The sequence below is a fragment of the Oculina patagonica genome, chromosome 5, assembly GCF_052425735.1.
Source record: "Oculina patagonica isolate OP01 chromosome 5, crgOcupat, whole genome shotgun sequence".
Taxonomy (NCBI): domain Eukaryota; kingdom Metazoa; phylum Cnidaria; class Anthozoa; order Scleractinia; family Oculinidae; genus Oculina; species Oculina patagonica.
In genome coordinates this window covers 17,948,277-17,965,063 of record NC_135762.1, presented here as the reverse complement: position 1 = coordinate 17,965,063, position 16,787 = coordinate 17,948,277, and the positions used below count along the sequence as shown (strand labels likewise).

The following is a 16,787-nucleotide window of genomic DNA, read 5'->3' as shown; positions in this document are numbered from 1 at the left end:
ATAACTATCATGCGAAAACCGAATCCAATAATTGTTTTATTATGCACATTCCTGAGCTGCACTTGTAAAGACGAGAGCGCTCACAAAAAAATGATGAATGCATAAAACTTCTGAATGCATAAAACTATTGTCTGTAGGTATGACGTCACTTCTACACTGTACAGTCTGATGATCGCCTCGTGCGTGAAACTTTAAGTAACTGTCCGTGCAGTCTCATAATAATAATAAATAATCTTTTAATTATAAAATCTAATGTCTGTAGGTATGACGTAAGAGAAACAGCAAGCAAGAATTAGCTACGTGCTTATAGCCAATCAAAATCAAGCTGGTGACACCAATGTATAATAATGACCATTAAAAAAAAAAAAAAAAAACAACACGGGGTTTTTCGGGTTTACAAAAAGAAAAAAATCAACAAAGAAAACCGCTCTATGACGAAGTTGTGATTAACTATCCGCGCATTGGACACGAGATAGAAGATAGCCAGGAAGTTGCGTTGCGCCGAGTTATACATGCTATTTAATCATCCAACAAGCACGAAATATCAGCCGATCTTCGGCTTTTATTTTGTAGTTCAAAGGCTCTTCGACCAGCCTCGTGAGTCGTGGTTATTCGATGAAGTGTCGACCTTCGCATTTTTTGTTACGAGAGAATTCTGAGTTTTTCAGTAATTTCTGTGTCTGTCTATCCTTAGCATTTTACACGCCGTTCAAAACCAACAGTACGTAGATCAAGTAGAAATTCATTTTTGTGGCAGGCTTTTGTGGTGTGTTTAGAAATTGTTCACCTGTATATCTGTAGCTTTGTTCATAACCGCAGTCCATAAAGTAGATAAATATTTCGGTAGCTTATTCCTTTGAGTTTCCGTTTAGATTTTCAGAAAGTTCCTCCTCGTATATTAGTTTCCACAGAAGTTCGCCATTTGAACATATATAAATTTTCCTTAATGAAGTTTTATTGCTTTTTTATTCAACTCAAGGGTTGCTCTTGTAGTTAGTTAGCTGAGCAAACAAATTCTAGGACTTCTAGAAATCTTAATAAGCTTTTCACTTTCAATTTAAGTTCGCTATTCCTAACTTCAATGTTGTTGTGAATTTTAATCTATGTTCTCGTTTTTAATTTTGTTAACTTCCCTTCCTGTTGTTGATATAAGTTCGCTCTTATAATTGTTCCTTCATTATTGTGCTCAATAGAAGGCTTTTGCTCACACTGTAAACACCTTATTCCAAGCAACGATATATAAGGAGCTACGTTGTAAAAGTTTGATTAAATTTTACCTACGAATGACTACTGTTGGAACCAAGTTGTCTGTTCCTTGGCGTCTGTCAGGGACACCCATCGAGAATATAGTTGAACCGTTGAACGTATTTTAGTATTTAAACGGTAGATATAGGCATATTTTTATCCCCTAAATTTTTTTTATCTGTTCGGATTTCCTAGCTGAAAGTCTAGTGATCCGAAAGTTATGGGGATCAAACTGACTTACCTTTTCGAAAATTCCAGCCTGAGAAAGGCTCCCGAAAATTCTAGGTGACCTTTTTAGAGTAAAAAATCCGTTAAAAATGAACAATTATACCATTTTTTAGATATTCGAAAATCCTAGGAAAGGCAGGCAAGCAAAAAAATTTACAATGAATGTTCCGAAAATTCTAGATCTCAAATCTTCTTCCGAACAGATATTTTAACGAAATATTCCGTTGGGTGCCCCTGGTCTGTAGCAAGATCCTTGAAGTTAGATCGCCGAGTGCCAGGAATTTGTGACGAGGCTCCGTTCCCGCAAGCCAAGTGGTTGCTCAACCGAGCTACGTTTTCCCCGTAATTCAGTGAAGTTCAGAGCATTTCCGCTACAGTTGTTCATTGCACAGTGCCCAAAGGAAAATCCTATCGACACATTTTGTCCAAATAAGCGTCCAATAATGTATTAACAATCTCACTTTATTTACCTTAAAATGTTTTTTTTTTCATGGGAGTTGCGTCATTGATGGTTCGTGCTCTCAGGCTTTGTAGCGCGAATTCTATTTTTTTTTTCACCACCAAAATAAAGTGTAACCTTTGTAAAGCACGTATAGCGTTATTTTTTGTGCAGCGGATATTTGAGAGATGCGCCCGAGAACTTCGTGATTCTGCTTTATTATATAAAAAATGGAAAACTGACTTGTCACGAGATGACGTAACGCGAAACTAAAACGTGCTGGGTGGATTTCGTGTTTCTAGTGGGGAGCTGAAACGTTTACAGTGCGTTTACTAAAACACGTCACATGGCAAGTGTAACTGAATGTACCTAGCTTATAGCTGCTCATGGACGGCGGAACATTTTTCCAACTGGGGGGGCTGACTAGTGACTTGAAGTGGGGAGGCTTAAGAGTCTCTTCTCTTATTGATTCTTTATTTTTTCAGTAAAAATGGGGGGGGGGGGGGGGGCTAAAGCCCCCCAGACCCCCGGCTCCGCCGTCCCTGCTGCTATCAGTAATGTCACAATCTCACTTCATTTGCCTTTGAATGTTTTCTTGCGTGAATGGGTCATTGCAAGAGAGTCCTCTCTTGGTCATGGATAGCTTTTGCTCTGAGTCTTCGTAGTGCGAGTTTTAGTGAACGTTTCAGCCCACTGAGAAACACGTCATCCACGGAGCACGTTTTTGTTTCGCGTCACGTCATCCGTTTTTTATGTTTTTGAGTCCAGCAAAAAACACAAAGTGCTTGGGTACATCATTCTATCAAATTTCATCCGCTGCTCAAAAATAATGCTATACGTGCTTTACTTAATGCTAAAGAGGATCAAAGGTTACACTTTATTTTGGTAGTGAAAAAATAGAATTCGCGCTACGAAGCCTGAGAGCACGAACCATCAATGACGCAACTCCCATGGAAAAATTAAACATTCAAAGGCAAATGAAGTGAGATTGTTACATTATTGGACGCTAATTCGGAAAAAAGCGAAGGTCGGCACTTCATCGAATTACCATACATTTTACTGTAACTACAGATGGGCTAAAGAATATCGTACGTTATACCGAGAACTTCGTTATATAGAGGTTCGTTAAACCGAGGTTCCACTGTAGTAATTACCATGAGGTAAAAAGACGGATTTAACAGTAGTCTTTCCATGCCAAGAACCAAGTGCGACTTTAAGATAGCAATATCAAAATACTCCCTGACGCTTGATAAAATATATGAAATATTAAATGTTGAAACCGAGATACTTTATTAGACGTCAACGTTTTTTTAATATTACAGTTCTTGCCTTTACTCATCTTTCATGCTATTTACATTGTTTCTGTCCACTTTTTCATACACTATATATTTTAAAGATTCAAGCCAAAGCTTGGAATGTCTCCCTTGCACATAACTCTTTGTTCCTTTTTTGTCTTCACTTTACAGTCCTCCCGGCCCTGTTTCTGTGAGACAGATGATCATGGCACAGTGCCTCGCCATGAGCAGCTTCTTGCAGCACAGACTTCATCTTTCAATTCCTCTACACCTTTCAGGATTGACTCTCTAGTCTACGAAGCTGCCCAAAACAATAGAAAGAAATTGATGTAAATTTAGCAAATAGATTCCATTTTGCCGTGCGTCTGTTCAGTTATAGATCACAGATGACGTCAAAATGTGGTATGAACAGAAAAGTGGCTAGACTACTGGTAGTCTGTCTTTTCTCTTAGGATCCGAGGAGCGCGCGGTTATATCAGGAACGCGAGCAAACTGGTTGAACTAGCGGAAGGACAAGGGAAGAGACGGGGCTTGGGGCGAGACGAGTATTTTCTCGATCGCGCGCGCACTCTTGTCTTGCCCCAATCCTTCCTCGCGCGTCTTAAACCCTCGCCGAGCGTCGCACTCCCTTACTAAATTTCGAGAGAAAAACAGACTGCAAGCAGTCTAAAAAGTGGCCCAAGAGCCGCTAGGCGAGTGGGTTACTGATGTTCATATCACATTTTGACGTCTTCTGTAATCTATAACTAAACAGACCCAAGGCAAAATGGAAGTTGTTCAAATCTGTAAGCATTAACCTAAGTGTTCAACCGCCATTCATTTGTATCCCGTGGCGTCTTCCAACTGTACAACATCGGTCAAACACTTTCATACAGATTTTGATGATTTCTCGAATAATTCACTCTCTCTTCAAGCTTGTTTAGCCGAGTTAAATGCTTTGAAAGGTGAACGATGCTTGGCGTATTATTTCTCACTATAGATTTGTAATGAAGCTGAACTTTTGCTTTGTTGTGGCCCCGCGATTTTGAAAAACTTTGCCGACAACTCTGATTTGGATGGACTATGAACTCTGATCACGCGCGCCACACCACCGCGTGACGTCATCTGTGTCTGTACTCTAATAGATCATAAGTAAGAACCATTCAAAAATGCGCGTAGAATTCAGGTTATTATATAAAGGTGAATAGATCAACTCTTTGGTCTAAATGTAGACTGTTAGCATTATTATTACTTTTTAAGCAAATGAAGGATCATGCAGTAAAAAAAAGGCTGAACGGAATCGACCCATGACCTCTGCGATACTAGTGCAGCGTTGCACTAGTATCGCAGAGGTCATGGGTTCGATTCCCGTTCAAGCCTGAATTTTTTTCAGGCTTGCTTTTCTTAACTGCTTAAGTTGAGTACATTACTGCGATGATCCTTCATTTGCTTAAAATGTATATCCGCAGTACAAATATATGAATTTCATATATTCATTTCATATTATTAATGAAATAAAACTAACTAATAGTAATAATAATTAAATTATTATTACTATTAGTTAGTTTTATTTCTTAGTTGTGTCCCCTAGTTAGTTTGGGTATATCACAGGCTAAATGCTCTGGCACTTAAATAAAATTATCCATCTATCTATCTACCCTAATGATTCGATTTATCATGGCGCTAATTGTATTTTAGGAGACCAAGGGAGGGCAGTTATTGGAGACAGGGCGTTTATTAGGGAAATGGCGGTTGTATTTACTTTGAATATGCCAAACGAATAGAAAGACGGCTCCTTCTTTTGAAGGAGCTGTGCCCTCGCAAGGCACGTTGAAAAGTAGTTCTTTTGTAATGTGGGAATGATGTGAGTAGTTCGGAAGGAAAATGAGCCGTGGATGATCTCAATGTACACTGACTGCACTGTAATCGAAACAGAACAGGGGTGCTAATTGGAAAAACATTATACCTCAAGTTCTTGTTCTGTCTCCTGGGTTTTTATTTCCTCAAGAACTTTCTCAAAGCGTTGCTAGGAATAAAACAAAATCAAAAATACGTTTTGTTAGAATATAAAAACCCAAATATCTTTTTTAATGTACCCCCAAACTGAAACGTCCTTTCGATTGGACAAGAATGTATCACGTGACACACCTCAAAGGAAACAACAGCTTGAACCTTGGATTTACACGTGATCAGGTCATGTACATACATACATACATACATCATTTATTTGATTACGCAGGTCGGAATAAGGCAGCATAAAGCTGATGTGGACCTGCGGTTAATTAAAATTTACAAAATAGATATGAAAAAATCTTTAAAAAATCTTAACCTAATAAACCTAATAATTACAAAAGAAAACGTATAAAAATTTTTAAAATATGGTAAAAAATAAAATTCCTAAAAATATTCATAATTTGATAAATCCTTAGTGTATATTATTGCTGATTGATTGAAAGAAATTTTGTCAATATATGTAGAAAGATAACGAAGTTTGTTTTTAAATCCATTATGGTCTTCTATGGATTTAACTGATTGTGGTAAAGAGTTCCAAGCCATTGCAGATCTGTGTTTGAACGACAGTTTACCAACATTACAGTTCGGTCTGTCCAGAGTAAGTTTAAGGTTGTCTCTCATATTGCGTAAATTAGGACTTTTCTTGATGATTGTTGCAACTTGTTCAGGGCAAATCCCATAGTAAGCTTTATGTGTCAGACAGAGAAGCCTCTTCTTGTAGAAATAACTTATTGATTTCCAAGAGGGTGGTATCCGTTGTTTGAAGATGAGTTTGGCCGCGCACTAAGATGAATTTTCTCTAGACTGGCTAGTTTAGCTTCACTGCAATTTCCCCATACACTTATTCCATAGGTCACACTTGGAAGAATACCCTTAAAGTAAATTTGTTCCAAAATTTGGGAAGGAAGGCTTTTAAACCTACGTAATTGCTTCACTTTCTTAGACATAGATGTTGTAAGATCTTTTATGTGGTATCCCCAGCTTAACTTATTATCAATCGTAAACCCAAGACAGCCCGACTTGTTAACAAAACTAATTTCATGGTCACCCAGCTTGATTGGTCTTAAAGGACCAATGAAATCTTTACCGGCAAGAAGCCCGCAAATTAGGTACTCACGTGCAAAAACAATAACACTGATTACGTACAGTTACCTTAAGGAATAGATTAGAGGCTTCTCTAACTCGTGTCTCCTGCTCTATTCGAGCTGCCCTGATCTCATTTAGTTTTTCTTTCGCAGAATGTACTTCAGCTTTGGATTCTTTTTCATTCACTACGAAGAAAAAAAATTAAGAGCAAGTGAACTGAAGTTATCTATTATGTTAAAATCTGCATTTCATCATGTTACAGGAGACTCAATAGCCCTTATGCATGTTTACGTCAACCTGGTTAGTTTCACCACCAAGCCTTGCTTTCGAAGTGCAAACTTGTAAATATTATTATTAACAAATTCACAAAGCAGCAAAGATGAAAAGAATGCTATCGTGAAAACTGCATGAAGGTGGCGAAAGGTTACGAATAATTTGCGTAAACGAGGCTTGGTGGTGAATTTTGAGCTTATGACGTTATCATGCATAAGGCCTATTGGACTGGGATGGTGGGTGGGGTCATTTTCACATGCAATACTTTAATTTAAGTCCTGGCTGCAGTGTCGCTAGAAAAGAAGGTGATTTCTCTTTTTAACACTTCTGTATTCCAGCCAAATGTCCAGGGGTGATGCATTGAACAGGAGCAAAGAGCTTGAGCTCTGGTTATTATTATTAGGGCAGGTATGAGAAAACTTTGAAACTGCAACTTATGGAAAGAGTTGCTCTACAGACACACCTACAAGTCCTTAAGCAAGCTATTAATCCCAAATTATAACAAAGCCAAACAGCACAAAATAAATAGCCAATTGACGATAATGGTGTAGATGATTGCCCATTGACCACGGGAACCTTTATCCAAGAGGTTTTCTATTAAAACACAGGCCGAGTGAGGAATATGCCAATCTCTTCACTGTCATCATAAACATACATTGTTATTTACTTTATTCGTCTCAGCTATCCCACAGCCTAAAGGAGGGTAGTGTTGAAGGGCCTGAGATGGCAAACTAATCAGACTACTTCAAATGCCAAGCTCACTGAGGTCCTATACATTAGATGACAGTAGAATTTCGATTTTTTTCAAACCTTTGTTTTTTTAACTCCCAATTTCCCAAAACAATTTTTTTTTCCCATGGATAGTACTTCCCTGTAATTTTACCTCCAATTTAACGAGGCAATTTTCATTTCAGCTGGAGGTTCAAGAGGTCAGAATACTACTGTACATAATTATTTAGCAAGCCACAAGGCTGAACCTGAGAGAATATTGGACCAATCAAGCAAAGCAAGATCCACACAAAAATAGTCTCCTAGCAACAATCGTCTCTTAATACTGATAAACAACAATACCTTATTGTTACTTATTTTTGCAGGACTTAATTTTCGCGATTTTCAAAGAATTGCGAAATTAAAGACCCGCGAAAATTAATTTTAAAAGTTTTCTATTGTATTTTTTATGTTAATTGCTTATTTTTCGCCAAATCACGAAAATTAAGACCCGCGAAAAATGTCCGTTCCATTTTCGCGAAATTAAGTTACTGCGAAAATAAGTAACAATAAGGTAATACCCAACAAGTCAAAGCAAGTATTACAACCGACTTACTTCTTAATTCAAGTGATGTTTGCTCCTCCATTTCAACATCAACATTTATATCATCTCCATCATCTTCTTGAGTGTCATCTTCATCTCCCTCGTCCTCATCACTACTGGCCTCCTGAAGTATGGCAAACAGTTCATTCCTGTCTTCATCATCACTACCACCATCTTGCTCTTCAGTTTGAGTTCCAGACAGAGGTGACGGCATGGATGTATTCAGTAATTCGGCATCTGATACAATGCTACAACAAACAGTTTACAACACTGTGTTACAGCAACCAATTTTGTTTAACTTCAACGTTACTTGTACCGTCACAAAGTTTAAGTTTTGAAAGATCTTTTGGTACAAGGCAACTAATGTACATTTTAGTTTTCCCCGCCCCCACCCGAAGACCCCCACCCCAAGAAAAAACGAACCAAGCGGCGCATAACGAGAGTGGCTGAACCGGAGAGAATATTGGACCAATCAAGCAAAGCAATATCCAAAAAAACCAACACAAAAATAGTCTCCTAGCAACAATCGTCTCTTAATACTGATAAACAACAATACCTTATTGTTACTTATTTTTGCAGGACCAATTTTTGTCATGTGGAATTGTTAACAGGGGAGGAGTGATTGTGCAGTGGTGACAGCGCTCACTTGCCACCAATGCAGCCTGGGCTAGATGCCTGGACCTGGCAGTACATGTTTGCTGTTCTAGCCTTGTCCCAAGGCTTGTACTCTGAGTTCTCCAGTTTACCTCCCTCCACAAAAAACCAACACTTCAAAATTATAATTTGATCAGGAATCAGAGGGCTGCAGGCTTGTCAGTCAAGACTGTTACATGCAACCTGTTGATTTGTTTAATATTTGCGGCTCTCAGTGTCCATTTATTAACCAGTTGTTGTCATTTATCAACCATTTTTATCAATGCACGTCCCAAATGCTTGAAATTTTATTGTTTATTATTTCACAGTTTGCTAACTTTTAAGAAGCCGGTTGGTTTTTTTGCTGGTTTTCCCCCCTAGATATTGCCTTCCAGGGCTAATAGTTTGGAATCAATTTTTAGTTTTGCCCATTGGCTTGCATCCCCAAAATCTGCAATGGCAGCCTGTAACATGCTTCAGGTAGAAACTTGGCTTGGTGATGCTGGTTGAGATGCTAGCCTTTCATGTCAGAAGAAGGTTAGGTGCTTGTTTTTAGACCGCTATATTTGGCCATGTAATAAGTATATAATTTTATATTTGCAGAAAAAGTTACCTCTCATCTGGTTTCTCTTCATCTTGTAGGACTTCAAAGCTTATAAAAAGTCAAGGATACATGACTGAACTGGAACTGAAAGGTCGTAACAGAGCCTAGCCCTTATGACCAATATTACCTCAAATGTTCCTGTTTGCATTGGAAACAGATTGAAACCAGCTGGTAGTTGGAAAACATAGTTAATTATTATTTTAATTGGCAATAATCATGTAGTCATGAAATATATATATATATAAAATATATAAAGTACAAAAAAGATCAGGCAAAGCTTTCACATTGTATAATGTGCCGAAGTACGCTTTAAAAAAGCTCCAGTCTGTTCAGAACGCCGCTGCTCGACTTATCACTTGTTCCCGAAAATACGACCACATCACTCCAATACTGAAAGAACTACACTGGCTTCCTGTTTCTGAACGCATTAAATTCAAGATTCTGCTACTTACCTTCAAAGCTCTCCATCAACAATCTCCTATCTACATTCAAGATTTGCTAACGTACTACCAACCTTCAAGAACCCTCCGATCATCACACTCTTCACGTCTCAACCCTGTCAAATTCCACCTCAAGTCCTATGGGTCTCGAGCTTTTTCTGTTTCCTCGCCTGAACTTTGGAACAGTTTGCCTGTTTTTATCCGCTCGTGTGACAATTTAAGTTCTTTTAAATCAAAACTCAAAACGTTTCTTTTTAAAACTTATTACTCTTAGCGATTTTTACTTTTTATTACTTTTAATGCAAATTTTTAATTTTAAGATTTTTTCAGCTAATTTTAACAAAATTTTTATTGATTTTATTATATATATATATATATATATATATATATATATATATATATATATATATATATATATATATATATATATATATATATATATATATATATATATATATATATATATTTTAAAACATTTGTAAAGCGCCTAGAGCAGGCCTGGATAGGCGCTATAAAAATATATTTATTATTATTATTATTATTACAAGTATAATTAATTTATGCTCAAATTGCAAAATATTTTTGTCTTCAAACTTAAAATAGTTGGAAAGGATATTGACATTGGAGGCACTCAGATCAGTCCTCAGCAAACGTTTGACTTCCTTTTCAACTTCTGGGGACTCCACTAACTAAAACAATGAAGATTAATACATTGTAGTAATGTAACATGTTTCATTTGCGGAGGCCTCAATATTTTGTATTCTATTGTTGGAAGCTTGTGCGGAGGAAAGAGGTTCATTTACTTTCATTTCTTTGGTTTTCTATCCTTTTTTTTGTTTACTTATTTCTTATAGGATGCCCTAGAAAGTTCCAGGCAGCACAACACCAACCTCTGTACCACTTGTTAGATCATAAATATATAGTTCATTCTTCCCTTTGTTTCTGATACAAATGTTGGATATAACAATGACAATTAAAAATCCAACTGGTTTGAAAATTTTTAACCAAAGATAATTTTAAACCACATTACTTTCTTCAGCTTAGATCAAATGTGGTAACCTCTCTCTGTTCCTGAAACACATGTATCACTTCTGAATTACATAAGTATGCCAAGTTTCTGATTAGGTATAGACCTCATCAATTTCAATATGGTTTTAATAGTAGAATTGAAGCTACAACCCAAGACAATAATCCTTGGGAAGGTTGGAGATGAACACTGTGATTTCGACAAATTTTAAATACACATAATCTATATGACTGTACGCACAGAGTGTGTATGTGCCCCCCTCTCCCCATATCAATGTTGAGGTATTACTAAATATTATGATAGACAATATGCTGTGGTTTAGGTTTCTAGGTATGGTTCAACATTGAATGAGCGAGGAGGGGGAGTGAAAACTAAGCCACCTTCCCAACATTTTTGACTGGGGTTGTATCTTGAAGAAAGTCACTGACACTCTCTTTTTGAATGTTCAAAGTTCTGAGACAGATAAGTTACCTTACTTGTCTTGCCACTAACACATACCTTTTTCTTTGCAGTTTTTCTAAATCTTCGCTTGCGGACATTTTTCAGTGGCCCAGTAACTGCAAAGATTAAAACTTAGCTAATGATCCAGTCTCAAGCAAGTCCAGTTAATGTCTGTAGCATAATCATATCATTGATCACAAAAGGTCTCTACATAAACTAAACTCAGTAGATATAAATTATGACTGAGACTGAAGTCAAACTTAATGCAAGAAAAGTATCCTTTGGGTCTATACAATGTACTTCCTTTCTGTAGGTTACAGTAACATTGCAAACCATTAGGTCAAACACAAGCAATTTATAGTACTAGAAGCCTATAACCTTGAAATGGGGGTTGGTACATCGAACTTTAGACAAAGCAGTTTGTGTTAAAGATCTGCTGAAGGGCCCCGGAGGGGGGGGGACTCGCATAAAAAGGGGTGGGGATGCTTGTCGAAAATTTTGAAAGAACCCCTAAAAGAGACCAATCTGGGCTTAGCTCAAGCTTTTTTAGACCCCTAAAAGGTACCAAAATTCTGAATTCAAATTGAATTTATATTTGTATATTTCTTCGTGTGCAATCCTATAAAACAAGACCCTGACAGCTAAAAATGTGTAAACATTCTAACCAACAACTAAGATCAGGTTACTAATCCATGGTGGGTGAAAACATTGCACAACATACCGGAAGTACAATGCAACAACTAATAGAATAAACACATCTTTCATTTCACATACTTCCATGATTCCAAATAAATCTTTTGGATTCCTTCTTGGGAGAAATATCCTCATCCTCTACTAGGCTGTCATCTTCACAGCAAACTAACATCTAAAAAACCACAACAAATTCCATTTCAGTAGTCTTACTGTACTCATCTTAGTCTTTACATAAGGGTTTTTGAGTTTTGTGTTTTAAATTCTCCTCAGTTTTATGGTTTCTTCCTTCCTTTATCATCTAGTTCTGTACCATGTTTTCTAGATGAAACACAGACGTAGAGTTTCAACAAGCTTGGACAGTGACAGCTGATAAAAATCAATCATTCAAACACAGGTTTATTGTCGTCTTCATCTGGTTCCATTATTCCTTCTCACATTATTTTGTATTGACAGAAATAACATAACCTTTTTGAATGGCCTAATGCTAAATTCTGAGGAACCCCTATTAAGCGGCCAAAATCTGTTAAGTGGCCAGTTGCCATTTCCCCAAGGATGGCCATTTAATAGGGGTTCTACTGTATATGTATTAATTGGTGTCACCTCAGCAGTTACTGGACAACGGAGGCTGTAGTAAATTGCTGTTCTGTCCAAGCCTTATCAAGGACCTTCAAGTGTACAGTGTTTCGATCAGTCAATAAAAAAGTACCTGGCTGATGTCTGCAGTCTTGTAGAAGCTTCTGCTGTCTACTGTCTTGTGAGATTCTAATATGCATGGTAGATCTACAAGCTGTCACATAAAAGGGCATATCATGACATAAGCTTGGTTTCTGTCTTTTCTAAAAGAATGAGCCTTGAAACTAAAAACACAAGTGAAAGAATCAGGTCCTATGATCTAGTTTCACAAGTGAGGGTGAAGGACTGAAAAATTTAGTAGAAAATATTCTGTGAACATCCTTGGCATTATTTTGTACATAGTACCACTATTTTTGGTTTTCATGTTACGTCATAAAATTCTGAAATCAAAATTCACTAGGCCTACTAAATTTCTGTTGTCATTAGACATAAGATAAACAAAAAATATATCTTTTGCAAATTTTCAGATCAATAGTGTCATTCATTTTTTAAACAGAGCATTTTGAATATTTGAGTTCTCTGTCGTATGTGACATCAAGCTGAGTGCCGCGACAAAGCTGTTTTGTTTGAAAAAAGGCATTTTCTTTCCATTTTCAGCAGATTGAACATTTCAGATATAATAAGTGGTGTTTATGTGAAACTGTACTAGCTCATGAGACAAAGATTGCCGCTGTTGTAAACAGAATTGACTTCTAGATGGTTTCTCTGACATCACGGCGGACATATTTGTGTCCCTCGGAAGAACACCGTTATGGCATCTCCATACTAAGCTTTATAAATTTGCGTGGAAAGGTTTGGTAAATAACTCGCGAACGGTACACCGCACAGACCTGAAACTTGGTGAAATTGTTATCTATTTATCGTCTATAATATTTGAAATTCATAGCTTCTGTAGTTGAATGATTTCAATTTTTTTTTTTGATTGTGTGACAGTGAAAACCAGCAATTTATTTGCACTGTGGGTGTACTAAATATAGAAAAGTAGATAGTTTAATTATATAACTTAGCAACCCGAAGGTTGATTAATCAATATTTTTCTTCAAAGAAGCTGACAAATCCGACAGTTTGTACCTCAAAGGTACCAACAAGGGGGGTGGGGGAGGGGGAGGAGGAGGAGGAGTTTGACAGTTTTTGCAATGTACTTTTAACGAACAATGATCATCAACATTACAACACCTTCTTACCTTTGCTGATAGTGCTGCTCCATCAAATCGGACTGTTGCATGTCTGTAGTCAGCTTTAAAAATATTAAAAGTTCAGTAAGGCTTAACTTCCTTTAACACAGGAGACTGGCTATGTATGCTTTGTGATTTTCCCAGAAAACAGGACTACTTAGCCAGGCTACCTCCACAAACAACACCGACAACAACAACAACTTAATGCAACAAAAAAGGCTTTCGTTACTTTTAAGGGACTCGCGTTATATAGGGAAAACAACTGTCTAAATGCACGCGCAAAATGGCGTAAACAAATGACGACTCTATTAAAAAACGCATCACGTACAATTAACGGTAAAAGTAAATTAACTTTTACTTCACAAATTTAAAACGAGTAAAAAGAAGGCAATTTTTTAAAATTAACAAATTTAGAATGAGTAAAAGAAGGCAATATCTCGCACTAACAAATCGAAAGCGTCATCCTAGCTAAACTAAACTCGTCATTTACACCATTTTGCGCATGATTTCCCTATATAGCGTGAGTCCCTTAAAAGTAACGAAAGCCACAAAAAATGAATTCAATAATTTGTGAAGAACAGCTCCCGCTAAACGACTATCGGTCGACTGTTGGTTGTTTGTCGGTCGTGTGTCGGCCGACAGTCGGCCGTTTGTCGTCCGTCTGTCGGCCGTCTGTTGGCCGTTTGTCGGCCGGCTGTCGGTCGTCTGTCGGCCGACAACCTGCCGACAGGTTTTGGCTATGATGTCGGCCAACTGTCGACAGGCGGTGATGTGTCGGTAAGGTGTCGGTAAGATGTCGGTGAGTTGTCGGTTATACGGTAACACTAACCTTTTCGTTTCCTTATGTTTTTCCTCCGTAACGGACCCCAAAATTTATGAGCAATTGAAAGGAAAGGTATATACTCCTGAGTTTCGGTCATCACAGCCTAAAACTAGCTTCTGAGCTGCCAAAATCGACCGGAGAATTTACGCGAACACAGCTACTCCATTTTTGTCCGCCATATTGGATTGGTTAACTTAGTCTCATTCCCCCTCGGAAGGGGTCGCAAAGGATTCTAGAGCGACTTCAGCGAGTGCGTGTGTGGAGAAGTTTTTGCACTGTTTTGGCCTGAGTTTTGGATAAAATCATCTTCGAATGTGATTTCATTGCTTGCCTTATGGACTTAAAGTTATGTAGGTGATATATTTATAAGAGATTGAAGTTTGTATAAAATAAAATCTTGGCGAGGAGTCGATTTGTTTTGTGCATAAGTACCGTAGTACAATGAAATACAATGTTTATAAGTCTTACCTGTTTTAATCGCTTTCTGCGTCGGGTTTACTTCTGTGTTTACTACTCAGTTTTAGAAACTGTCGGTAACCTGTCGGTGGGCTGTCGATGGCCTGTCGGTAGTCTGTTGGTAACCTGTCAGCCGACAGTTGACCGACAGTCGGTTAGCGGGAGCTGTTCTTCACAATTACCAATAACATAGCTAATATTTAACTGACCTTGAAATTCAATTGAAAGCCTATCTTTTAGTGAGCCGTTCTGGATTGCATGACGCAGTGCTGAAGCATAAACCTGTTAAATAATGTGCTTCCATCAGTGATCGACTTAATATCACTGATCTGTACAAAACATTGATTTGAAGTTCTCGACATGCGACTTACAGAAAGCCGAATTCTAACCAGCTAAATCTACAGTAGAATCCCGATTTCTCATATCCTCGGTCTTTAGAAAACCCTAATTTCTCGCACCGGTTTTCGTTTCCGTTGGATAGTACTTCTCTGTAATTTTACCCTCGATATTTCTTGAAGCAATTTTCCTGAATTTTCGTTTCCCCTGGAGGTTAAATCGGGATTCAACTGCATTAGCATTCCTAGTAAATTAAACACTTTTGAAATTATATATTTTACCTGAGGTACACGTAAAATAAACTGATTTTCTAATTCACCTCCATCCGACCTTGTTTTCGAAGACATACTGAACGTAAATGTTCTGTTAGGGATGCTGGAAGAAGATCGACGCCATATTGGATAAGTCCTTCACTCAGCCCAGTCCTAGCTCGGTCAAACCTGAGGTCAAAACCGTGACGTCAACGAGATAAGAGGGTGCAAGAGAGAACGCACGGCTAGCGGCACTTGATTTTGGTTTTGGCCGATATACCTGATTGAAGAATCGTTGACCCTTAAAGAAGCATTAACCATGAACGATGCGACCCAAATGTTTATTGGGAAATTGGAGAAACAATCGTCGTCTGTGACAGAATAAACACGTTAATAAGACATATTGCATAAATCATGCTCTGAAAGCTCTCAAAGAAAAAAAGGTCTTGATTATCAACAAAAGGAATATTAAAAAGCTTACCAAGACTGTCTACCCAGAATACCATTGGGTCATATCGTTTATGGTTTATGCTTTACACAGGGTCAATGTTTTTTCAATTAGGTGTATACAAGGCTGGATTGAGAGCTCTTGCCGGGGCTCTTGCACTGTAGAAGACTATTCGAAATATCGGCCAAAACCAATATTACGTACTAGCCCTGCATTTTCAAATAATTGTCTTTTGATGTCTGATTTCTAGTACTTGCAGTAAGCTATGTGAGAACTCGCAAAGATCTTTGCCATGTATAGTCTTCTATGCTTGTGTGCCCTCGACATTTAATTTCTCGCTAAAAGAGAGAACGTCCAGAAACAAGTCTGTCTAGGCTGGCTTATATGGATCATAACTTGATGGTACGGATCACGAATATGCGGCCACCCTCATCGTACGAGGCAGGGGGGCGAGGGGGGCTGCAGCTAGCTAAAGAGGAGTAAAAGCAATAGAAGAACGCTCATTGGGGCGGCAGAAAGGTAGCCGCGGCCGCTTAAAAGAGGGGACCGCTTAAAAGAAGTTTTATTTACATTATTGTACTGACCAGGGAGTGGCCACTTAACCGGGGTTCGACTTTTAAGAATATGTGTATCCTAATTATTTAAAATTTCATTTTGACGTGTGTGAATGAAGGACTGTTAACAGCCCCTCTATTTTGCAAAGCAAAAAAAAGAAACGCGGGAGAATCGGCGATCGCGTTACGCGAGCGTGAATCACGGGGGGGTCAGGGTGGGGAGCACGAAAAGCGAGCGAAAGAAAAGTAAAAAGTCCCACTATATTTTTTTCTGAAAATAAAGGGTTGAAGAAGCCGGAGCAAGGATAGTCAGAGAAAGGATAATGAATCGAAATATGAATGAAATGGTTTTTTCGTTATGAAGATGTCACCATAAAAAATATTAAAGTGAACCTTTTCTTTA

General features: G+C 37.9%; 1 protein-coding gene across 1 annotated transcript; it reads right to left on the bottom strand.

The window, feature by feature from the left end:
- Positions 1–3,178: 3,178 nt before the first annotated feature.
- Positions 3,179–15,563, bottom strand: LOC144653085 (transcription initiation factor TFIID subunit 7-like). Its single transcript, XM_078513010.1, has 12 exons — positions 15,413–15,563; positions 15,005–15,077; positions 13,526–13,578; positions 12,415–12,495; positions 11,790–11,880; positions 11,073–11,131; positions 10,165–10,236; positions 9,117–9,157; positions 7,883–8,118; positions 6,352–6,470; positions 5,153–5,212; positions 3,179–3,508 (listed from the first exon to the last, which is right to left on the bottom strand). The coding sequence occupies exons 1-12, from the start codon at positions 15,476–15,478 to the stop codon at positions 3,482–3,484; spliced, it is 978 nt and encodes a 325-aa protein (XP_078369136.1). The 5' UTR covers positions 15,479–15,563; the 3' UTR covers positions 3,179–3,481.
- Positions 15,564–16,787: the final 1,224 nt, after the last annotated feature.

Coding starts and splice junctions, on each gene's coding strand:
- LOC144653085 (XM_078513010.1), bottom strand. CDS start 15,478: ATGTCTTCGAAAACAAGGTCGGATGGAGGTGAATTAGAAAATCAGTTT. Junction 13,579..15,004: donor GCTTTCAATTGAATTTCAAG/GTCAGTTAAATA, acceptor ATATTTTTAAAG/CTGACTACAGACATGCAACA. Junction 3,509..5,152: donor AGACAGAACAAGAACTTGAG/GTATAATGTTTT, acceptor TGTTTTGGGCAG/CTTCGTAGACTAGAGAGTCA.